Raw genomic sequence first — 24,116 nt, forward strand, 5'->3', positions numbered from 1 at the left:
GTTTTCCAACCTGGACCCCATTTCCCATTAGTGTCTGAGTGAATGGTGTAAACAAACATCTCTGAAATGGGCCTACGTCCATAATAAACAGTATCAATTATTATTATGTCGCAACAACTGAAGACTGGAGGAACGTCTCGGAGTGGGGTACGGCTCTCCCCGTTATCTTTTTACAATGGCGAAGCCCGATAGATACCGCTGGACCAAGTCTCTCCGCAACCTGCCTGACCTCACCTACGACTCACAATCAGATATGTTGCTTAGGATTGTGGGCAGTGTAGTTTTTCTCTATTAGTTTCTCTCATATCTCTCTTTCTCTATTACATTACACATGTCCTTTATCCAAAGTGACTTACAGTCGCTATATCTGTCAGAGGTCGCACTGCAGCAACTTTGCGTTAAGTGCCTTGCTCGGGGACACATTGGTTGATGTCTCGCAATGGGAATCGAACTCAGGTCTCAAACCTAAGGCATGTGTCATATCCACTGCACCATCACCAGATCGTGGTTGAGATAGGTTAGACATTATGGGATGGGCTTGTTTTATTTAAATTGCCCCAAAACCACGTGGATAGTTCCATACAACACTTTTCACAAGTCAAATTACAGATCAGTTCACTACTTTTATTGAATTGTGGGTTTTTTATATAATATTACAGCTAGAACTGGGTAATATATCGATATCGTGATATGAGACTAGATATCGTCTTAGATTTTGGATATTGTAATATTGCATAAGTGTTATTATTGGCCTTTACCCATTAAGTCATTATATCAACATCGCTGATGATTATTTATCAATAATCTCATTGTGTGTGGGCTTCCCCGATAGCTCAGCTGGTGGAGCGAGTGCCCACGTGGGGAGTTTGCTCCTCGGCGTGGCCCGGGTTCAACTCCGACCTGTGACCCTCTGCTGCATGTCATCCCCCCCTCTCCCCCCCCTCTCCCCCCTCCCCCCTTTTCATTTCTTCAGCTGTCCTGTCGAATAAAGGCCTAAAATGCCCCAAAAATAATCTAAAACAAAGATCTCATTGTGTAATATTTTGTCCAATAGTCAACACTACAATGTCGTTGCGGTATCGATATTGAGGTATTTGATCAAAAAATCATGATATTTTATTTTCTTCATATCTCCCTGCCCTAATTGTTGTATATTCCTGCATTTTAAACTCAAATTTGGTATAATTTCATGAAGTTTATTAACCATGAATTACAAGAATAAGTGTAAAGCTATTCATAATAATTTGATGTTTAGTTGTGTGTGTATATACTGGTGGCAGTGGGGGGGAAGCTAGAAAACAAAAAAGTGACAAAAATGTAAAAACAAGATACATAACTAGAAAAAGAACCAAAAACTAAAACAAAAATGCTTTAAAAAAAAAGCAAAAAAGTGTCAACTATTATTTTAGCCGGGAGGACAACACGAGGGTTGAGCGAGTTTTAAGTAAATCTTTTTATTATTTAGTTTTATATTTTTGTCTCGGCAGAGTGGTCCATCCTGTCACTAGAGGATCTGTGCAGCCCGGGACTCGGAGCTCCAGCAGGTCTGCGGAGGATCGGGATGCTCTTCACGTCTTCCTCCTCTCCTCCACCGACTCAGACCGTAACCTCCGGAGCCGCCGCTGTCTCCCGATCCGGACCCGGCTAACACCCGGTCCCGCTCTCCTGTTCAGAACCGGATCCTTTTATAACCCGGGATAAAAACGCTGCGTTATGTGAGGGGGGGGGCGCTGCATGGGCACGAGGCGGGGGTGTTTATGTTCTGTGGGGTTTTTTTGGACACCGCGGGCGTGCGTTTGTTTAGGAAATAGCCTACTACAAAATAAAAGCGGAATACTTTGGATTTAAAGGCTTTAGACACAAAAACCCGACATGAGGATTCATTGAGACGCTGACTGAACGTTTGGAGAGGCTGCACGCTCCGGCAGCACGCGCCTGCACAGCTCTGATATCTTTTGGACATTCCTGTCAGTATTTACCTGTGTGTGTGTCCGCTCACCTGTGAGGACACATGTCTCAGATGCACCACGCGGCTCTGGACCAGCACCAACAGCATCATCCGGGCCAGTACAACCAGATCTGCACCGCGCACAGCAGCGGTGGCGGCGGCTCGTGCGCGGGGACAGAGCCGTGCCGCCCCGGCCAGAGGAGCCGGACCCCCCGCAGGAAGTGGCAGATGTTCCCGGGGAGGAACCGGTTCTACTGCGACGGGAGGATCATGATGGCGAGACAGACCGGGGTGTTCTACCTGACCCTGGTCCTCATCCTGCTCACCTGCGGCCTCTTCTTCGCCTTCGAGTGAGTGGAACCAGAGGCGTAAATTACGGGGGGGGGGCGTTATAACCCCCCCTCCAAAAATCAAAAGTGGGCTTTTTCCAAAGTTTGCGATTTCTATGTTTTTTGTTTTTCCCCAAATTTTTGCCGCTGTTGTAAACATGTTTGTTGGTTTTTTGACAATTTTTTTGTTTCAAATCCAAAGTTGTTTTTTTTTACATTATTGTCATTTTTTTCCGGGGGAGGGGGGAGGGGGGGTTCTCCAAAATGTTTTATTTGTGTGAGTGTGCACTTAATACAGTATTTGATGTGTGCTCAGTCCTTGTTTAACATTTACATGCTTGAATTAAGGCCGATTATGCAGAATTATAACCGTATGACGACGCCGTAGGCTAAAGGTAAAATATACAATTAATAAACAAACAAATGTCTTTTGCCTAAAAGAAGCAAGTCAGAAATCTCAGAGTTTAACATTAACATCAAAGCAAAGTGAATACGAAACTAAAGATTAAACTAAAATACAAGTTTAACTTTTAAATAAAGTTAATTTCATCTGGTAACATTTATAAAGTGTGTAGCCTACAGTTTCTTTGTGTCCTGAAAACCCAGAGACCTCCTGTGATTGGCTGAAGCCTGCCGTTTGTTTTTGGTCTGTCCTCAGCTGTCCCTTCCTGGCGTCCAACCTGTCCCCGGCCATCCCGGCGGTAGGCGGCGTCCTCTTTGTCTTTGTGATGGGGATGCTGTTCCGGGCCAGCTTCACCGACCCCGGCGTCCTGCCCCGCGCCACGCCGGACGAGGCCGCCGACCTGGAGAGGCAAATCGGTAACCATGGGAACACACGCATGGACTCTGGACTTTGTGAAACTAGAAAAGTCTTCCCACTAAAAGAGTCTCAGAGAGTCTTTTTAGTCTATGGCATCTTTGTGGTAGTTTTTTTATCTGCTTGTGTGTGTGCGTGCTGGCGTGTGTGTGTCTGTGCGTGCATGCATGTGTGTGTGTGTGTGTGTGTGCGTGCTGGCGTGTGTGGGTGTCTGTGTGTCTGTGCGTGCATGCATGTGTGTTTGTGTGCGTGCATGAGTGTGTCGGTCGTTCCACTTCACTGTCAAATCTCTCTGATGTATTTCTGGAAACTATTAAATATTTTTATTGGTTTATTTTTATATATTGAAGAATGCTGAATAAACTGAAGAAAGTGTTCCCAAAGTGTGTGTGTGTGTGTGTGTGTGTGTGTGTGTGTGTGTGTGTGTGTGTGTGTGTGTGTGTGTGTGTGTGTCTGTGTCTGTGCGTGTGTCTGTGTGTGTGTGTGTGTGTGTGTCTGTCTGTGTCTGTGTGTGTGTCTGTGTCTGTGTGTGTCTGTGTGTGTGTGTGTGTGTGTGTGTGTCTGTGTGTCTGTGTGTGTGTGTGTGTGTGTGTGTCTGTCTGTGTGTGTGTCTGTGTCTGTGTGTGTCTGTGTGTGTGTGTGTGTGTGTGCGTGTGTCCGTGTGCACGTGCGGGTGTGCGCGTGTGATACAGTGATGTGTGGAGTTCCCCACGGCTCACTCTCGTGTCTTTGTGTATTTGATGTTTTCGTCTCCAGAGTCGTCCGGCTGCTCCCGGCCGCCGCCGCGCACCCGAGAGGTCGTGATCAACGGGCAGACGGTCAAACTGAAATACTGCTTCACCTGCAAGATCTTCCGGCCGCCGCGGGCGTCACACTGCAGCCTCTGCGACAACTGTGTCGGTCGGTCTCACAGACCTACACCACAGATTAGTACAATCCTCACATCAGAGAATAGTCGTAATATTTCAGGACAAAAGTCATCGTATTTTGAGAAATGAGTTGTAGAATTTCAAGAAATTTCACACCATAAAATCTTAATATTTTAGGGAAAAAAGAACAGTTGTACTCAGTGTCCCTGTAATGTCTGTCCCTGTAATGTCTGTCCCTGTAATGTCTGTCCCTGTAATGTCTGTTCCTGTAATGTTTGTCCCTGTAATGTCTGTCCCTGTAATGTCTGTCCCTGTAATGTTTGTTCCTGTAATGTTTCTCCCTGTAATGTCTGTCCCTGTAATGTTTGTCCCTGTAATGTCTGTCCCTGTAATGTCTGTTCCTGTAATGTTTGTCCCTGTAATGTTTGTCCCTGTAATGTCTGTCCCTGTAATGTTTGTCCCTGTAATGTTTGTCCCTGTAATGTCTGTCCCTGTAATGTTTGTCCCTGTAATGTTTGTCCCTGTAATGTCTGTTCCTGTAATGTTTGTCCCTGTAATGTTTGTCCCTGTAATGTCTGTCCCTGTAATGTTTGTCCCTGTAATGTTTGTCCCTGTAATATTTGTCCCTGTAATGTTTGTCCCTGTAATGTCTGTCCCTGTAATGTCTGTTCCTGTAATGTCTGTCCCTGTAATGTTTGTCCCTGTAATGTCTGTCCCTGTAATGTTTGTCCCTGTAATGTTTGTCCCTGTAATGTCTGTCCCTGTAATGTCTGTCCCTGTCAGAGCGCTTCGACCATCACTGCCCCTGGGTGGGTAACTGCGTCGGCCGGAGGAACTACCGCTTCTTCTACCTGTTCATCGTCTCGCTGTCCTTCCTCACCGTCTTCATCTTCGCCTTTGTCATCACACACCTCATTATCAGTGAGTAACACACACACACACACAAACAGACACACAGAAATGTCTACATACACACACACACACACACATAGACGCATGCACACATAGACGCATGCACACACGCACACACACACACACATGCATACATGCTCTCACACACACACACACACCCACACAGACGCATGCACACACACACACACATGCATACATGCTCACACACACACACAGACGCATACAAACTCACACACAGAGACACACACACACAGACGCATGTACACATACAATTCAATTCAATTTTATTTATAGTATCAATTCATAACAAGAGTTATCTCAAGACACTTTACAGATAGAGCAGGTCTAGACCACACTCCAGAATTAACAAGGACCCAACAGTTCTAGTAGATTCTTACAGAGCAAGCAACAGTGCGACAGTGGAGAGGAAAAACTTCCTTTTAGGCAGAAACATCGGTCAGACTCAGGCTCTTGGTAGGCGGCGTCTGACGGGCCGGTTGGGGTTAGAATGAAGAGTGGCAATAACAAAAATAGTTCTTTGTAGTAGTTCATGGCATAGCAGGACGCTGTGCGGCATTACAAGGCACAGCAGGACGTAGCAGGACGTAGCAGGACGTAGCAGGACGTAGCAGGACGTAGCAGGACGTAGCAGGGCACCGCAGTGTAGCAGTTGAACATGGCATCACAGAACATGGAGCGGGACCAAGGCAACCGCTGCTACCCTGATTTTGGAGCCTCTCTGATCCAGGGGGGGGGATCTCTCTCTGTGTGTACACACGTACACACAGAGAGACACAGATGCACACACATACATGCACACACACCCACCCACACACACACACACACACACAAACACAGATGCATGTACACATACACACACACATACATGTTCACAAACACACATACAGACGCATGCAGACACACACATACACACACAGACAGACGCATGCACACACACGCATACATGCTCACACACACAAACATACACACATACACAGACACACACACATACACACAAACATGCTCACACACACACACACACAATTGATTTTGTGTCTGTGGATCACAATTCGCTGGTTCCCCCCGGCCATCATGCTCACTGATCTAATTCTGCAGCTTCACACAAACAGGAAGTCAGAGCCCCGTCCGTCTGAGACGAACGCGTGGACAACGCGCCGCTTGTTTTCTGTTTTTAGCAGCCGAGCTATAAAAAGACCCAGCGGCCACTTTCATCTGCAGGATGTAAAATTAGAACCTGTGTAATCTGTATTTAAACTGAACATCTGTGCCGTTTGTTTTTGCAGGATTGCACAAAATATGGACACAGACATTTTATAAATGTGTTGATTTAATTAAAAAGTGAAAAACCTGAACACACGTTGTCTCTTCTCTGCAGGATCCAACCGGACGGGTTTCCTGAGCGCGCTCAAAGACAGTCCGGCCAGATATCCTTTCACTGTTTAGGGTTTTCATCCTGTCAGGTCATGCACATTTATAATAATTATCCATACATGTGTTTACATGGACATGTAGTTTGTGGTGTTCGGGGACTTGAGAGGAAACAATTACTCACGGACACAAGACTTGGTTTTCTTTGGCAAAGGGGAATAAAACTGAAATGCATTCAACAGTCTTCCAAAACTTTCATTCCTTGCTCAGCCGTTTTATTAAGTGGGCGTATACAGAAAGTTGATTTACATAATGAGTGTAGTATATCGTTGTTCAACATAAATGTGGGCTAAAACATCATTGTTTTACATAAAAGTGGGTAAGTACATCATATTATCTGCTCTACTATTGGTTAAAGAGAAACTGGGTGTGCTATTCAAGTTTTAAGGTTAACACGGTTCACTGAAGTTTTAATAAAGAAACAATAGCTCATTCACACAGTCACAGCTGCAAATTAATCTTATCTCGCCCTGCTGGTCAGACACAGGAGTGTCCGGCTGTCCTCGTCTCAGTGTTCTTCTTCATTTCTCAAGGTTTCAAAGTATTCACATAATAACTATTAAACAATAATATTTGTTCAGTTCTCATACAATATAACTCTGTTCAGTCCCTACACAGGGCCACCGTATCTGCCACATAGAACCACAAACTACATGTTCATGTAATGAAAGGAAAAGGGGACTTGAGTCACACTTAAAGGGTAACTACAGGTTTTCAACCTGGGCCCTGTGTTCCTTAATATGTTCCCATGTGTTTGTGTGTGAGTGACTGATGGGAACAACAGTCCTTGACATCGGTCCAGTATTAAGAGAGAAACGAGCTGCAGTATAAGTTAATAGAGTTATTGTCCAGCTTGTATTTACCTTCACTAAAGTGCTCGTTTTGCCGCTGACAGACTCAGATTATTATTCTAACTCTCTGACAACATCATGGAAAGGATTTCTAAGGAGGTCGACCTTTCTGTTAAAGAGTAAGATCCTTTTTTTAAACCTAAAAACATCCACGAAAATTTAGTTTGCTAAACCCACCAGACTCCATGTAAATAAAAATAATTCAAGCATCGTAAAAAACACACTTCATTCAAAGTCGACAAAGAAAATAAAACTAGAAACAGTCATTTTAAGTGGTCTTCCCACTTTTCCAACCATCACAACTCTGGTTTTGGTTCAAATAAACACAGTTTACTGATGTGAAGATATGTTGGCTCTATACACGCTAATATATACGTTTTTTTAAATGGAGTCTGGTGGGTTTAGCGAGCTGTGTCTGGGATACAGAAAGGTCTTGAAGAGGTTTTAAAGGTCTGTCTTTACAGTGTTGACGTTTAATACTGGACCAATGTCAAAGATTGTTGTTTCCAACGGTCAATTACACGCAAGAAAAGGGAAAATAGGGTCCAGGTTTTAAAGGCCGTAGTTACCGTTTATGTCTCCCACACACAGAGAACTCAAACTTGACTTGGACTCTAGCTCAGAGACAGCGAGCATCTCTACTGTGTTCAGTTCCTGTTCAAAGTTAACCCCCCCCCCCCCCCCCCCTCTCTAGGTTGATATAGATGTTTGTGTTTTTCTGATAAATCAATAACTGTGACACAGTCCCCGACAGCAGGTCAATCCGTCCCATAATGCATCACCAAGGTCAGACTCAAGCTGTGTTTGAACCAGTTCCCTCCCTCACTATTTCCTGTATAGTGTTTATTAAATAGTACTATAGTACTGTATTACTGTAGTACTATAGTACTGTAGTACTGTATTACTGTAGTACTGTAGTACTATAGTACTGTAGTACTGTATTACTGTAGTACTATTGTATTGTAGTACTATAACTACACAGAGAACGTCCAGACCAGGTTTCAGACACTCACTGAAACACATCGTTGCGTCAGGAGATGCGCTGGTTGTCCGTGTGACGGAGACGGACGTCCAGCAGCTGATGAGAAAAGGAGACAAATACTTTTAAAAACAAGAAAACCTTTGAAAAAAGACGGAAGGAAGCAAGGCAAGAATAGGTCAAAAAATAGTGATAAAACTTTTTTTCTAAACAGTAGCAAGAAGGAAGGAAACACTAGGGTGAAAAAATTGGCAAAAAAGTTAAAAAAGCAACAAAGTTTGAAAAACAAAAGACGGTAGAAACGTAAGGAAAAAAAGGTAAAAATCTGTCAAAACAGACGACAAAACCTTTGAAAAAAGTGACAAACTTGGAGTAAAAGGACAGTAGACGTAACTACAGCCTTGTAACTGTACCATGTACCCCCCTGCAGTCCTCCAAAGTACCCCTAGGGGGACATGTACCCCTGCAGTCCTCCAAAGTACCCCTAGGGGGACATGTACCCCTGCAGTCCTCCAAAGTACCCCTAGGGAGACATGTACCCCCTGCAGTCCTCCAAAGTACCCCTAGGGAGACATGTACCCCCCGCAGTCCTCCAAAATACCCCTAGGGGGACACATACCCCCTGCAGTCCTCCAAAGTACCCCTAGGGGGACAGTACCCCCTGCAGTCCTCAAAAGTACCCCTAGGGGGACACATACCCCCTGCAGTCCTCCAAAGTACCCCTAGGGGGACATGTACCCCCGCAGTCCTCCAAAGTACCCCTAGGGGGACATGTACCCCCGCAGTCCTCCAAAGTACCCCTAGGGGGACATGTACCCCCGCAGTCCTCCAAAGTACCCCTAGGGAGACATGTACCCCCTGCAGTCCTCCAAAGTACCCCTAGGGAGACATGTACCCCCCGCAGTCCTCCAAAATACCCCTAGGGGGACACATACCCCCTGCAGTCCTCCAAAGTACCCCTAGGGAGACATGTACCCCATGCAGTCCTCCAAAGTACCCCTAGGGAGACATGTACCACATGCAGTCCTCCAAAGTACCCCTAGGGGGACATGTACCCCCCGCAGTCCTCCAAAGTACCCCTAGGGGGACACATACCCCCTTGCAGTCCTCTAAAGTACCCCTAGGGGGACATGTACCCCATGCAGTCCTCCAAAGTACCCCTAGGGGGACACATACCCCCTGCAGTCCTCTAAAGTACCCCTAGGGGGACACATACCCCCTGCAGTCCTCCAAAGTACCCCTAGGGGGACATGTACCCCCGCAGTCCTCCAAAGTACCCCTAGGGAGACATGTACCCCATGCAGTCCTCCAAAGTACCCCTAGGGAGACATGTACCCCATGCAGTCCTCCAAAGTACCCCTAGGGGGACATGTACCCCCCGCAGTCCTCCAAAGTACCCCTAGGGGGACACATACCCCCCGTAGTCCTCCAAAGTACCCCTAGGGGGACACATACCCCCTGCAGTCCTCTAAAGTACCCCTAGGGGGACATGTACCCCCTGCAGTCCTCCAAAGTACCCCTAGGGGGACACATACCCACTGCAGTCCTCCAAAGTACCCCTAGGGGGACATGTACCCCCCGCAGTCCTCCAAAGTACCCTTAGGGGGACACATACTCCCTGCAGTCTTCCAGAGTACCCCTAGGGGGACACCTACCCCCATTGGGTATACTGCATATCACGTAAACCACCACGTGGAACAGCGGTTGGTCCTTAACTCTGCTCTGCACCGTCCTGGAGCTGGCGGTGTGTTTCTTCTCCGTCTGGTCCATCGTGGGTCTGTCGGGGTTCCACACCTACCTCATCAGCTCCAACCAGACCACCAACGAGGACGTGAGTGTACAAACCCGTGGTCCGAGTGAACCTGAGAGGACATTCACTAGGAAAATGATAATGCTCATTGTCTTGTCTCCTCATATTGTCTCTGCTGCATGATCGGCTGTAATGTCTTTACCATCGTCTGTGCTTGTTTGCGGTCAACTTGAAGAGTTTGTACTGGCGCTGTGGAGTAAGACCTGGTCACGCCACAGATGCATTCTGGGATAGGCGGAAGAAAACTCTCTGGGATGTTTGCATTTCTTTAAAGCGCCCATATTCTACTCATTTTCAGGTTCGTAACTGTATTTTGAGGCTGTACCAGAATAGGTTTCCATGGTTTCATTTTCTAAAAACACCAGATTTTTTTGTTGTACTGCTCATTGCTGCAGATCCTGTTTTCACTCTGTGTTCAGGTCTCTGTTTTAGCTCCAGAGTGAGACATCTCACTTCTATCCTATCTTTGTTGGGAGCTGCACATGCTCAGTAGCTCGGTAAGATCCCATCAGCTAGATCACTCTTTCTCCAACTTTGGTCAGTCCAAGACAGGATCAGCTGGGAGACTTCTTCTAGACGAGGGACACTTGTGGAATACCTGCAGAACAGGGACAGGAAGTAGTTCTTTTGGAGATTATAGTGAACTAGTGTGTGTTGTAGTAGGGTTTTGCCATTAAGAACAAGCTAGCATGCTACGGTTAGCCACCTCGTCTCGGCTAGTGACGACAGCTCACCCGGAGACTGAAGGCAGAGGGCATTCAGAAACCGTATGCGTGTGGAAGCACCAGAGACACAAAATAACACCCCAAATCCCAGAAAAGGTGATTTTTTTTAATAGTATGGGCACTTTAAACCAATCACGACGACCTTGGGCGGCGCTCACTAGCCCGAGATTGTTGTTGTTGTTGTTGTTGTTGTTGTTTTCGTTTTCCCGAAGAGAACGGAGACACACAGAGAGAGGAAGGCGAGCGGTAGAGATGTCAAGCTCTCTGTCTCTCATTCTCTCTCTGTCTCTCTCCCTCTCTCTTTGTCTCTGTCTCTCTCTCTGGTTCTGGTTCTGGTCCAGATTAAAGGCTCCTGGTCCACCAAGCGAGGGAAGGAGAACTACAACCCGTACAGCTACGGAAACATCCAGACCAACTGCTGCGCTGCTCTGTGTGGACCTGTGCCCCCCAGGTCCGTCCCACAACTCACACCTTATTGGGGGGGGGGGGGTCACAAACCCGGAGGTCCCGACCGGGGTTCATGTTTTTGACGCACAGTAATAGTATTACACTGGACCAAACCATCCATTGTAGAGACATTACATTTAAATTATTTTACCGTAATACACCACAGTTTGACACCAAAATTAAAAAAACTCCTCGTCTCAGCATTTAGTGCCATTCAGTTTTTTTGTGATTGTTGCAAAAATCCTTGATTATGCGGCACGTTTTCTTAAAAAATGCAATGGAATATGCGGGATACTTATGCAATTTTGAGTGGCGGTTATGTGACGCTAAAGGAGACTTTTAGCGTCAAGAATGTGTAAAGCAACAAAATAATTTTTTATACAGGAATTATTTTATGGAATAGTCTTCCACTTAATGTTAAAATGGAAAGAACAAAACTGGATTTTAACACACACATACAGACACAAACAGACACATAGACATACACGTACACACACAGACACACACTCACTCACCGACACACACATAGTGACACACACATACACACACAGAGACACACACATGAAGGTAAAATGATTTCTAATTAAACTCTAAGGTGACAGTGATGTTAAAAGTGAGTTCTGTGGCCGGGTTGGTTCAGTGGTCGAGCAGGCGCACGCGTACTGAGAGGTTTACGCCTCAACACATTGGTCCAGGGTTCAAATCTGACCTGTGACGATTTCCTGGTATGGTATGCAAGTATAATCTGTGAAATAAGTGTATGTATACTTATGTATTTGACTTAAGAGCCAGGCTAGCTGTTTCCAGTCTTTATGCTAAGCTAACCATGTTCTGACTCCAGCTCTGTCAGTAAAGTTTGAAATGACTTGAGATGTTGAGTTTTTCTCTTCCTGTGTCCCAGTTTGATTGACAGGAGAGGTCTGATCCAATCAGACACACCGCAGACCGTCTCCCAGGGTAACGGGACGGCCAGCCACGCCTCCACCTGGCTCCACAGCCGCACGGTAAGTGGAGGATCTTTACTTTAAATCATAGACTGTATGTGTATGCTTTAATTACCCTTCAGGATGGGGGGGGGGGCTGCAGGGGGAACACTCAAAAAGTTAAGACTTGGAGAAACGCAAACCCACTTTTTCTAGTTTTTGTTGTTTACTTTTTCTGTCTTTTTATTGTTTTAGATGCTTTTTTCAACATTATTGTAGTTGTTTTTTTATGTTTTTGTCCCTTTCCCCCCGGACATTTTTGTAGTTTTTTGTTGCGTTTTTGTATTTTTTCTTTCTGTCATTTTTATAGAATTTTTAGGTGCTTTTTTCCAACATTTTTGTACTTTTTAGTAGGGATTTTTCTGTTGTTTTCCCAACATTTTTGTCAGAATAATGAAAAGACAGAATAATGTAAAATAGCCTGTAATTTGGAAATGTTGGTGTCCTATAAACCCATTTGTGTGCATGACACGTTAAAACTTTCTTTAGTTCCTGTAGCTGTAAAAGAAGCGGTCCTGTGAGCAGACGTGTCCTCTAGTGATGAACCTGTCCTCTGTCCCCAGTGTGATCAGGATCAGTGCATCCAGAGCACCAAGTCTGTCCTCCAAGCTGCAGCGACGCCGCTGCTCCACACCAACCCCGTCGTCCTAGCTCCTCTACCGGGGAAGCCCGTGTCCCTGGGGGGCCCCTGCGCCTACCTGGCCCCCTCCCAGCCCTCGCTGCCGTCCTGCGGAGGGGGGGGGGATGTCCTGAGCCTGAGGGATGCCTCTGCCGACTCCCACTGCCACCACCACCATCACCACCATCACCACCGCCACCACTTCATGAGCCCGGAGGAGACGCCGTGCTCCACGCCCCAGGGTGCCCCGCCATGCCCCGCCCACCTGCACTCACACGTCCCCTGCCCCCCTCCCGCCAGTCTGTACAGTCCTGCCAGTCGTGACGCTCTGCACGAAGACTCTGTCAGAGGGCTGGTTAAACTCAGCTCCGTCTGACCCAAAACCTCTCTGTAATGTCACCCATTCATCCTGGACCCTATTTTGGGGTGTGTGTTTGTGTGTGTGTGTGGTGTGTGTGTGTGGGTGTGGGTGTGTGGGTGTGGGTGTGGGTGTGGTGTGAGGGAACAACAATCTCTGAAATTGGTCCAGTATTAAACAAAAAACAAGCTGTATTGTGACCCTACAGGACAGATGTTCAGCGTCAGGTAGAAACAGCCTCAAAATCACCAAACCCACCAGACTCCATGTAAATAATCACTACTTTTAGCGTCTATAGAGCAGCATATCTTCACATGTAAATTTATGAATTAAGAGTTTATTTCAACCAGACCAGAGTGGTGATTGTTGGAACAGTGGAAAGATGAACCAAGACGGCTTTTAGTATTTTTATTTAGTTTCTGTCCACCTTGAATGAAGTGTGTTCTACAATGATAAAAGTAGTGATTATTTACATGGAGTCTGGTGGGTTTGATGGTGATTTTAGACACAAATGTAGACATGGCGTCCAAAGAGTAAACATAGAGACAAAGAAATTGCAGAACAGTAAAGTGAGTAAGGACATAAAATCAGGGATATGTTTGTTTTTTGGGTCGAGCAGAAACTTTGACTTTTAAATGTTCAGGATTTTCTGTTTCACCTTTTCTGTTTGACCGTGATCTGCTGGACCAAAAGCTAAACCTTCTCCTGTTTTCCTTCGACTTCTTCCTCCTTTTCCTGACTTGAAGTTTAATTCTGTTTCCTGCCAAAAAAACAACAACAAAAAAACATAAAACATTTCACCCGGAATAAGCTACTCGGACGTTTACCTTCAGCCGCAGTCGGGCCAGGACCAAAACAACTTTTATTTTTTATTTTATTTTGATCAAGGTTTCTCAGTGTTTATGTGGAGCAAAGAGGAAAGAATGTTCTCAGAAGAGCGAACTGACCCGACGTGAATCTTCAGGTTATCATTTGATTCTGCGGAGAAGAACTCACAACTGAGTTTGCCTTATTTTATTTTTGTAATGTAGGTACGATTCTTACATCAGACAGGATCCTCCCAGCACTGATGCATGAAGCTCTGATACACTGACAGTAAGACCCCCCCCCCCCCCCCCCTTCCACTGTCGGATCTTATTTTGGGAAAAATGAATTGGGGGGGGGACCAAAAATGTTGGATCCTGTTTGAATTGGGGTACTTTCTATGAAATCATCTGTCAGTGCATATCAAACCAGCTACTAGGCTAACTGTAATAAAACCATGCCAATCTCCAGGTAAGTTGATGGGTATGTGATTGGGGGGGGGGGGGTATTGTGATTGATTTCCAAAAGATGATTTTTTAATTGCTCTTTTAGTCAACTCTAGCGTGGGTTCATAAACTTATTAGAACCCCTGTTTTCTGTTAGTGGATGTGTAAACAGCAGATGGCTGCACTACTTCCGCCTGGTCGCTAGGTGGCGTCTCTGACTGTGACGTACATCCACCAGCTGTCGTTGTCTTCCCCAAACAGCCAATCAGAGCTCTCGCTCCGGCAGCGACCTGGAAACAGTTGCTATGATGCCAGCCAGCTTCGCCGGGAGAAAACAAGTTAATAAAATCTGATTTTAGACGCTTTTTTAAGGAGCTAAAACTTTTATTTTACAGCCTAAAACTTCAACATATAAAAGGTGCAACACGGTCAGTGAATCCGGAATACAAACACACAACAATTCTGTCGTTTATTCGGTCGAGGTCACGGGAGAATTAACGGAATGTGTTGCCTCGTCTGACAGTTTGGCACTTTTTAGGGTACAGTTGTAGTTATTATACATGATAATACAAATGACGCCTCTAAGTGTGGATATATTTTAATACGTCGTGTGTAAAAGTTTTATTTTGGTGCTAAATTGTTTTGACGACACCTTTAGATTAACCTACATTAAACGGCAAAAAATGGCGGCAGCGGGAAATATTGAAAATAGACATTAATAGAGATTTAAAAAAATCTGTTTACACATTATAATGTCCAGTTTGAGGCGAGATATAAACAGGGTGTTTAAAAGTATTAACTATGTACCACTTGTGTTTACACGACAGTTTAACTCATCTATACTTATTTAAATGTGCATTTTACAATAAAAATCTGTCAATATGGAAGTCTGTTTTACTTTTTGAGATATTAACTTCACTTTTAATTTGCATGACGCTATTTTTTAATCACAGTTTAAAGTTTTTTTTAATGTAAAACGAACAGGAGTCTTTGTCAAAATCAGAAATGTTGCGTAAACGCTCATTTTAGAGGTTTTGTAACATCGGTTGATGGCAGTTTGGTAACCTCGCTCAGACAAAGCTCAGCTGTTTGAAATTTCCCGCATCTGGTCGAGTAGCACGTGAGCTCTGCTCGCCGTCTGATTGGCTCCGCCGCAGCGTCAGTTTAAAGAGACGGCACGAGCTGCGCTTCTATTGGCCTGCTGCGTTCTAGCGCCAAGATTTCAATAAAAAAGGCGAGCGGACAACAGAATCCGCTCCAGTCTCTGCTCTTCGTCTGTCTGTTCTTCTCATTATTTTAGGTCCTCTCTCTGTTTTAGGCCAACTTTTAATTCAAGTTAATTTATCTTATTATTTTTCTGTCCGTGTGAACACCAGGAAATAAAATGCTTTCTGCTCGCAGTCCTCTCTCCCGTGAAGATGAAAACTCAGTCAGCAGTGCGATGGACAACATGTCCTGAACAAGAAAACACGGTAAGAAACGGCACGACAACCGCTAATGTTTTATGTCTCACGTTAAGATAACTTGTATATGTTGTATGTGTACACGCACCTTCCAATAGTTGACATATGTCTTACTTTTACCCAGGAAACGTGTTCGTTCCCTCGGGAGTGTATTTAACCCAAACCACCATTTTGTTCTCTAATATCAACTATAGTTTGTGTTAAATTCTGACCCGTTTCACTCTGCTCAGATCCAACAAAATGTCTTCGCTTTGAGTGAAGAGTTTAGAGTGTTTTTCTGAGTATTTCTTGTCGTTTCTCTTCCAGCCACCGAGCCTGAACACGACCCGCATCCTGGCGTCTAAAACCGCGCGAAAAATCTTCGATGACGCTGCGGTGAGTGAGCCCAAAATCTGCTGAAATCTTCAAGGTTTTCATCTCATTTAAAAGACAAATCTTCTGTCTTCATATCCAAGTCGATAATTATAAGTTCGGCTTGGTTATTGTGGTCATATGGCGCGTTAAATGTCAGATCTGGCGCCAAACATGGACGATCAGCTGTTAGCGATGATGATAAAATCTATATCAGCTGTTAACTGTTATAATAAGAATAATATCATCTACTTATTTTGTCATTGTTTCCTATAAACATTAACAGGCAGATAAATAAAAGTATAAATCTATTAATATAATAGATTAATTTCCTCTTTAATCATCAGCAGCAGTAAATGTCAGATTAAGAAGACAATGTAACAAAGTTAAGTAATTGGGTTATGATTATTGTACTGTCATCGTTAAACATTAATCTGCTGAACTTAATCTTACCTAAACTTTTTGTATATTGTGCTTTATCTTTTACTTTATACACACACTGAGTAATTGCAACTTAAATTTCCGTGCAGTATTGCGACTGATTATTTAGTTTTAGGTATTTCCTTAAATCTCCAAAAGACAGATGAGCAGTAGTGTGTAGTGGTGCGCGTGTTTGTTGTATATTTGTAGTTTGATAGTCTGGTGTTTGTCTCTCAGCCCAAAGCCGTGAAGAAGAGCAGCGAGGAAGAGAGGAGCCGCTGCTGAAGGAAAACCCTCGTCGCTTCGTCGTCTTCCCCTCCAGTACCACGACATCTGGCAGATGTACAAGAAGGCCGAGGCGTCTTTCTGGACCGCAGAGGAGGTACGTCTAGTATTTTATTTATATATACACACACACACACACCCCACGTTAGTTCAGGTCATCAGCCGGTTGCTCAGAGATCAGGTCTCATTCCAACAAGTTAGTGAACCACTGAAACCGTGTTTAAACATATTTTAGGTACAAAAGAATCTTTGGATCGATATTGAATCAATAGCAATACGTATCTGTTGTATAACTGTCACTGATAACGTCTTTACACTCGACACTCGGTTGACTGAGTTTCTTTAGACAGTTTGGGGACAGTTTGCTGATGTCACTTCCTGTTTGTAGGTGGATCTGTCGAAGGAGGCAGCACTGGGAGTCTCTGAAGGACGAGGAGCGCTACTTCATCTCCCACGTGTTGGCGTTTTTCGCCGCCAGCGACGGCATCGTCAACGAGATCTGGTGAGCAGTTTCTCGTAACTCATCAAAATGTTAAAATAAACTGCAAATTCTCCCTCTTGTGTTCCTGAGACCAGCGGACTGAGGATTTAGAACGGATGTATGTCTAATTGTTGCTTCTGAGTAACGACCGTGTTTGTGTGACCGCCAGGTGGAGCGCTTCACACAGGAAGTGCAGGTGACGGAGGCGAGGTGTTTCTATGGTTTCCAGATCGCCATGGAGAACATCCACTCTGAGATGTACAGCCTGCTCATCAACAAACCTACATCAAGAAGCCGGCGGAGAGGTGAGCCGCCACACACACACACACACACACACACACACACACCCCACAAACACACACACAACACACACGCTGCTCTAAACTGGTGTGTAACGGTACGGAGCCCTGAAAGGACGGGCGTAGAATCAAAAGGCGGGCGATGTTTTCAATCTTGCCGAGTGTGAGAGAGGTCTGTGATGATGAGAAGCGCAGGGTACGGACCTCAGCCAATGATGGGGCTGAGTGCTGCTGCAGACGTTCTGATTGGAGGACGAGTGGTCCACTGACAGAACGACAGCAGCACGAAACGACGCTCGCCTGAACAGACGTCCTCAAACGCTCTCTTGTCTAGATCTAAAGCAGACGTATCCGGCTTCTCTGGATTTCCTGCCGTATCTATAAGTTGTAACGGCTGTTCACGGTGGATTGGGCCGGAGCTTCAAAATGAAACGTAAACGTGTGTAAAAAAAATTCCTGTGAGCCGAAACTGCCGATTTCCCACTTTCCCCAGAACAGTCTGTTCCTCTTTAATGCTTCTCTTGGCAGAATTTTTGAGAAAATAAGAATTTCCTTGGTTAAAATGAAAATATATTTTCTGATGTGTTTGAAAGAATAAAACTCTAAAGAAGGAAAATCAAGAAGCCCGTGGACAGGTGAGCCGTCTGCTGAGACGCACCTGATAGTTTTTTTTAATTCTATATCAGATTGGTCTGATGAGCCAAACTGTCCCAATGTGAAGTTATGATTTGTCTCCTAAGACGCACCGCAGAGAGGGAGGAGTCGGTACGAAGTTAGCAGTAATGTTATAGCGGTGAACGCAGCGTTGCACTCTGATATGACTCTTAATCTTTTCATTAACTGTATCGGCTTCTTTTCATGACTAAAGACCATTTGTATAATTACATCTGTAGAGGTCGGTATTCGCTGTTTCTAGCCCGACCGCGGCAGCCTTCTCGCAATCAATTTCCAAGTTTGAAAGTGCGTTTGGTGGTCCCCATGGTTACCGTTCCGTAGTGAAGATGGCCACCGCTGAGAGAAAGCTGTCTAGTGTGCACGCAACATTTTGACTGAGTGCAGCACCGTGACGGTGTGTTCAATGTCCCACAGAGAATACCTGTTCAACGCCATCGAGACTCTGCCGTGTGTGAAGAAGAAGGCCGACTGGGCGATCAACTGGATCGGCAACAAGAGCGCCAGATTCGGTAAACCCAGACACACACACACCACACACACCCACATGAATGCGCTTGGGACAGGAAGTGGTGTCCCTGGTGCTGGTCTGGTGTCAGCTGTTGATCCTCTCTGTGCTTCCTCTAGGAGAGCGCGTGGTAGCCTTCGCCGCCGTAGAGGGAATCTTCTTCTCTGGTTCCTTCGCCGCCATCTTCTGGCTGAAGAAGAGGCCTGATGCCCGGCCTGACCTTCTCCAACGAGCTCATCAGCAGAGACGAGGTGACACACTCGCAGCAATTTATTATATTATACATCGGCAATAATGTCTCTGTATGTGTGTCTAGTCTCTGTTGCTGGTCTCTGTGTGTAGCTGGTCTGTGCTGGTCTCTGTGTGTAACTGGTCTGTTGCTGGTTTCAGGGTCTGCACTGTGACTTCTGCCTGTCTGATGTTCAAACACCTGGTGAACAAACCGTCGGCAGAAACCGTCACCAAGATCATCAGGAATGCCGTGGAGATCGAGCAGGTCGGTCCACTCAGACGGCTTTATTATCTCAAACTAACGTGCTGATAAAACAAACGTACTTTTAATTTCATCTTATTACGAATACCCTAACAGATGTTTCACAGCTGGAACAATTCAACTGGATCAAAATCGTATCTTTAAGATATCAGCAAATATCGTCTCATTGTTCATAGTCGATGTATCAAACGTGATTTTTACACCCTGATGTTGAACTGGTTTTAAATGCCCCCCCCCCCCCATCAGGAGTTCCTGACGGAGGCTCTGCCGGTGAAGCTGATCGGATGAACTGCGAGCTGATGAAGCAGTACATCGAGTTCGTAGCCGACAGACTGATGCTGGAGCTCGGCTTCAACAAGGTGACTCGGCTCAAAAGATAACAGACGATGGTTTTAGATCTTAGAGGTCTGTGATGATGAGAAGCGCAGGGGTACGGACCTCAGCCAATGATGGGGGCTGAGTGCTGCTGCAGACGTTCTGATTGGAGGACGAGTGGTCCACTGACAGAACGACAGCAGCACGAGACAGACGCTCGCCTGAACAGACGTCCTCAAACCGTCTCTCGTCTAAAGCAGACACATTCTCAACAACCCGTCTCTGTTTAGATGTCCTAACGAGCTGCGGTTATGATGTCTCACGGATGCACGACCTTTACAAAAAAAGACAGAATTAGGACATGAACACACACCTGTTAGCTCAATAATAAAGTCTCTGTTTAAAGTCAGGACAGCGCCACGTCTCCAGTACAGAGAGGACAGGAGATGAGACGTAGACTGACACGGAGCAGCAGACAGACGCGACATAACCAATCTTACTAGGACAGACGCTCCACTCGGCACCAACCGCATAGTTTAGTTTTAAATGAGTGTAGTCTGTCGGCAGGACAACGGTCTGTGTGTTTAGATGTCTCTCCGTTAGTGAGAAACTGACGTGTGTTGTGTCTCTAGATCTACCGGGCGGAGAACCCCTTCGACTTCATGGAGAACATCTCTCTGGAGGGAAAGACCAACTTCTTTGAGAAGCGAGTGGGCGAGTACCAGAGGATGGGCGTGATGTCCGGCTCCACGGACAACACCTTCAGGCTGGACGCAGACTTCTGAGACGGGGGCGGAGCGACCCTGGCGTATACCTCTCCCAGTGCATGCTGGGAATGTCTTCTTTAAACCTGGTGTATACATCAACTCAGTGCGTGCTGGGACAGTCTTCAACATGAACATGTATAGCAGATAGTCTTGTACAGAACTGTTCGGCCATTTTAAAAGTCTTCGGGACTTAAACGGAGCCGTTTTTATAAATTTATTTTATCTGCTTTTTGTAATAAAATGTAAATATATTTTACTTTTTTTTAAAAACCTTAACACAACTGTGTCTTCCCGTCAATTGAAAATCACTTTTGTTGATGCGTTTTAATAACTTTTCCTTACTTTTTCAAATTTAGTTTTCAACACTAACTTAACGTAACTTTAGTTTTAGTTATTTTTGGTTTTATGGTCAAACCTCATTTATAGGAAGTTATACCTAATGTTTGAGTTAGGAAAGTGGGAATTAGACTAAAGTTAAAGTATGTTGATGGATAATCAGATTGGCACGTGTCAACTTTTACTCAATACTCAAAACAAAATCAAAAAAGCTTCATTTGTTTTTTTTCAAATGCTGTAAAATTTAATGAGACGCCCCAAAATTAATGACAGTAGAGATTTGTACTTGCCAAAAAGCGTGTGTGTGTGTGTGTGGAATCAATCCTGTTATTTTGGGTAAATATCAATTTTCTGTTTATACAAAAACAGGTTAATTTGACCCGAGGTTAACATGAGGGTTAAGAGTTGGGTTTTTTTTTGTTGTAAAAATGTGTATTTATTTGTGATTGTTTTTGGTCTTATGTCTATAAATGAAACCCTGGTAGTTTATTTTTCTCATCTTATCTCGTTAAACGATTTGAAAGTTTAGTAAAAAACAAAAGGCAGGTTTCTGTGATGTTAAACGTGTCAGAACTTTTTCCAACAATAATGTGAACAACTCATTTGAGAAAACTGAAATCTTTGAGGGGGGAAAATAAAATGTACATTAACCTGGTCGCATAAATGTGCACCCCCTCAACGTACTTTGAAGCACCTTCTGATTTTATAACCTCACTATTACATTTTTCACTGTTTTCGGCATACTATAAATGTTTTTTATGCTTTTTCCATCATACTACAGTATGACCTTTGACATACCAGACTATGACTATTTTTCACTTCTCTCCGACATGCTGACTCTAGCGACATACTAAGACTTGATTTTCCCTTTTTCAACATGCGATAACCTTACTACTTCTATACTAAGACTTTTTAGAACATTTTTTTCAACATGCTGACTATTTCAACAGACTGTACTACGACTTTTTTAAAAACTTTAACATCTTATGCTATGACTTTTTTCTAAATACTAAACTATGACTTTTACTTCTTCAACATGCAATAACCTTTATACCGTTTTCAACACTATACTGGCTTATTTTGACATATTATACCGTGAATGTTTTTTATACCTTTTTCGACGCACTAAAGTTTGACATACTATGACTTGTTTTACTATTTTATAACCCTTTTTATACTGTTTTCGACATTACTATTCTATGACTTTTTTTACTTTTTCGACACACGATACTATGACTTTTATAATTGTTAAGCTGAATCTCAGGAATGATGCCCCATAATAGAACTTCACTTCCCAGAGTGCAACAGCAGCAGTGCACCTGATCAGTCATCACCACTGATTAGGAGCACGTGGTAGGACATGGGGGGGCTCAGTCAGTAACAGACTGCAGAGAGAAGACGCTCCAAGTTCACCCACAGCTCAGTCCAAAGACACCAATGGTCGGTGAACTGTTTACTTTCATAATGTTTAGCTGCTGGGTAGATTGACTTAAAATTTAGTGTTAAATGGGTTTATGCAAAATATTAGTCAATTTTGAGTTTGAAAGAAATTAAAATTAAGATGCAAAAGAATGGAAAATGTTAAGTTCTGTTAAATATTAGAGCTTCTTTACCTTTTGTGAGATTTATGAAATTGTCTTCTTTTTTCAATGTGTAATGTTTGAATGGTTCTGCCGTTTAAAATGTGAAAGCTTGTTCTAAAATGTTAATTTTTGGTTCTGTCTTAAAAGGTTTACAACCTGACCTACAACTAATCTACTGGCAGACCAATCACCTGACAGGGCCAGATGAGGATAAAAGAGTTTAAGTTGGAAGTTTGAGTTGTCCTCGTGTCCTTTGAAAGCTGAACGAGGGCAGAACTTGACAATGCTCACTAGCGCACTTTTAACTGGTGTCGTTCCTTGTTATTTTAAACATGCTGTTGTTAAGCCTGTACTTAAAAAGCCTAGCCTGGATCCTTTACAACCTAAGAGCTACGGGCCGATATCCAAACTTCCATTCATGTCAAAAATTCTAGGAAAAAGTTGTAGCAGAACAACAAACCCTTTTCTTAGAAAGCAACGAGCTGTTTGACAAATTCCAGTCTGGTTTTCGTAAAAAGCATTCCACAGAAACTGCACTACTTAAAGTTTCTAGTGATATTCTGACGTCAGCTGAGTCTAAAGAATATGATTATGATAAATGGACTTCGTGATCTGGTTGGGATGTCTGGATCAGTTTTAAAGTGGTTTTCATCCTACCTTTCTGGTAGAAGTTTTAGTGTTCATGTGAATCAGATCATGTCTGAAACTGCAGGGTTGTCATGTGGGGTACCTCAGGGTTCTGTCGTAGGTCCCATCCTGTTCCTTTTGTGTATACACTCCCTCTAGGACAGATAATTAGTCATTTCAGTGACATATCGTACCATCTGTATGCGGATGATATTCAACTTTACTGCTCGTTCAAGGAAACTGAGTTCCGTAAATTGTCTTCCTTAACTAACTGCTTGACCAGTATTAAACGGTGGTTATGTGACAACTTCCTACTTCTGAACTCAGATAAAACAGAAACGCTGATCATCACCCCTGAGAGTAAAATCCCTCCGATTAAACAACACATTGCTGACTGAGGCTCGTCTGTCCAGCCGAGGCTCGGGAGCTTAGGTGTTGTTTTTGATTCATTGATGTCCTCAGAGTACCACTCGAAGCAATAGTCAGAAACGGTTTCTTCCAACTGAGGAATATATCCAAATTAAGAGCACTGGTGTCAAATGGTGAGTTGGAGATGATCATTCATGCTTTTGTTTCCACCTCGCTGAAATTACTGTAACAGTCTTTTTACCTGTTGTGAGCAAGAAGGAGCTTTACCGTCTCCGCTGTTCAGAACTCTGCTGCGAGGCTTTTAACTCGCATTAAGAAAAGAGCTCACATCACGCCTGTTTTAGCAGCTCTTCACTGGTCACCAGTCCAGTATAGAATTCAATTTAAAATCCTGGTTCTTACGTTTAGAGCCCTGCATGGTCTAGTTCCTTACTACTTCTCTGAGTTGATTCAGCTTCATACTCCGATCCGTAGTCTGAGGTCGTCGGGTCAGAGACTGTTAGGTGTTCCCCGAACTCATTTTAAATCCAGAGGGGATCGTTCATTCCGAGCAGTGGCCCCTCGGCTGTGGATGCCTTTCCTACATTTTTACAGGTGTTTGAATTCTTTTGGTTCTTTTAAAAAGAAACTGAAGACGCTGCTGTTCAAACCGGCTTCTAGTTAGACGCGGGGTTTTTATGGTTTTGTTTTTATGTTTTCCATTTGTTTTTAAGTGTCTAATGCATTATATTGTACTCTTTTTACTGTGAAGCACTTTGTGATTTTTATCTGTGAAAGGTGCTATACAAATAAATCTTTTTT

The 24,116-nt window shown here is 44.2% G+C and overlaps 1 protein-coding gene, 1 long non-coding RNA gene, 1 other non-coding gene and 1 pseudogene across 4 annotated transcripts in view; all 4 read left to right on the forward strand.

Annotated features, from left to right (window-relative positions):
• Nucleotides 1–24,116, forward strand: part of LOC116706844 (uncharacterized) — a 55,289-nt gene that overhangs the window by 5,025 nt on the left and 26,148 nt on the right. The gene's annotated exons all lie outside the window — the stretch shown is intronic.
• LOC116706792 (probable palmitoyltransferase ZDHHC14) lies at nucleotides 1,479–16,849 on the forward strand. Of its 2 annotated transcripts, XM_032543813.1 has the most exons (12): nucleotides 1,479–2,298; nucleotides 2,936–3,096; nucleotides 3,851–3,994; nucleotides 4,747–4,884; nucleotides 6,272–6,320; nucleotides 9,883–9,985; nucleotides 11,031–11,140; nucleotides 12,038–12,140; nucleotides 12,683–14,774; nucleotides 15,723–15,818; nucleotides 16,116–16,184; nucleotides 16,818–16,849. In XM_032543813.1, exons 1-9 carry the CDS (start codon nucleotides 2,012–2,014, stop codon nucleotides 13,112–13,114), a joined length of 1,527 nt encoding a protein of 508 aa, XP_032399704.1. In that variant the 5' UTR covers nucleotides 1,479–2,011; the 3' UTR covers nucleotides 13,115–14,774; nucleotides 15,723–15,818; nucleotides 16,116–16,184; nucleotides 16,818–16,849. The 2 variants fall into 2 exon arrangements, with proteins under 2 accessions (XP_032399704.1, XP_032399705.1); XM_032543814.1 differs by lacking the exon at nucleotides 16,818–16,849 and having other exon boundaries at nucleotides 12,683–14,885.
• LOC116706829 (ribonucleoside-diphosphate reductase subunit M2-like) lies at nucleotides 15,350–23,298 on the forward strand (annotated as a pseudogene).
• Nucleotides 19,725–19,863, forward strand: LOC116706878 (small nucleolar RNA SNORD94). Its single transcript, XR_004336354.1, has one exon. It is a non-coding gene; the product is annotated as a small nucleolar RNA SNORD94 (small nucleolar RNA).

This window comes from Etheostoma spectabile, chromosome 18 (genome assembly GCF_008692095.1).
Source record: "Etheostoma spectabile isolate EspeVRDwgs_2016 chromosome 18, UIUC_Espe_1.0, whole genome shotgun sequence".
Lineage (NCBI taxonomy): Eukaryota > Metazoa > Chordata > Actinopteri > Perciformes > Percidae > Etheostoma > Etheostoma spectabile.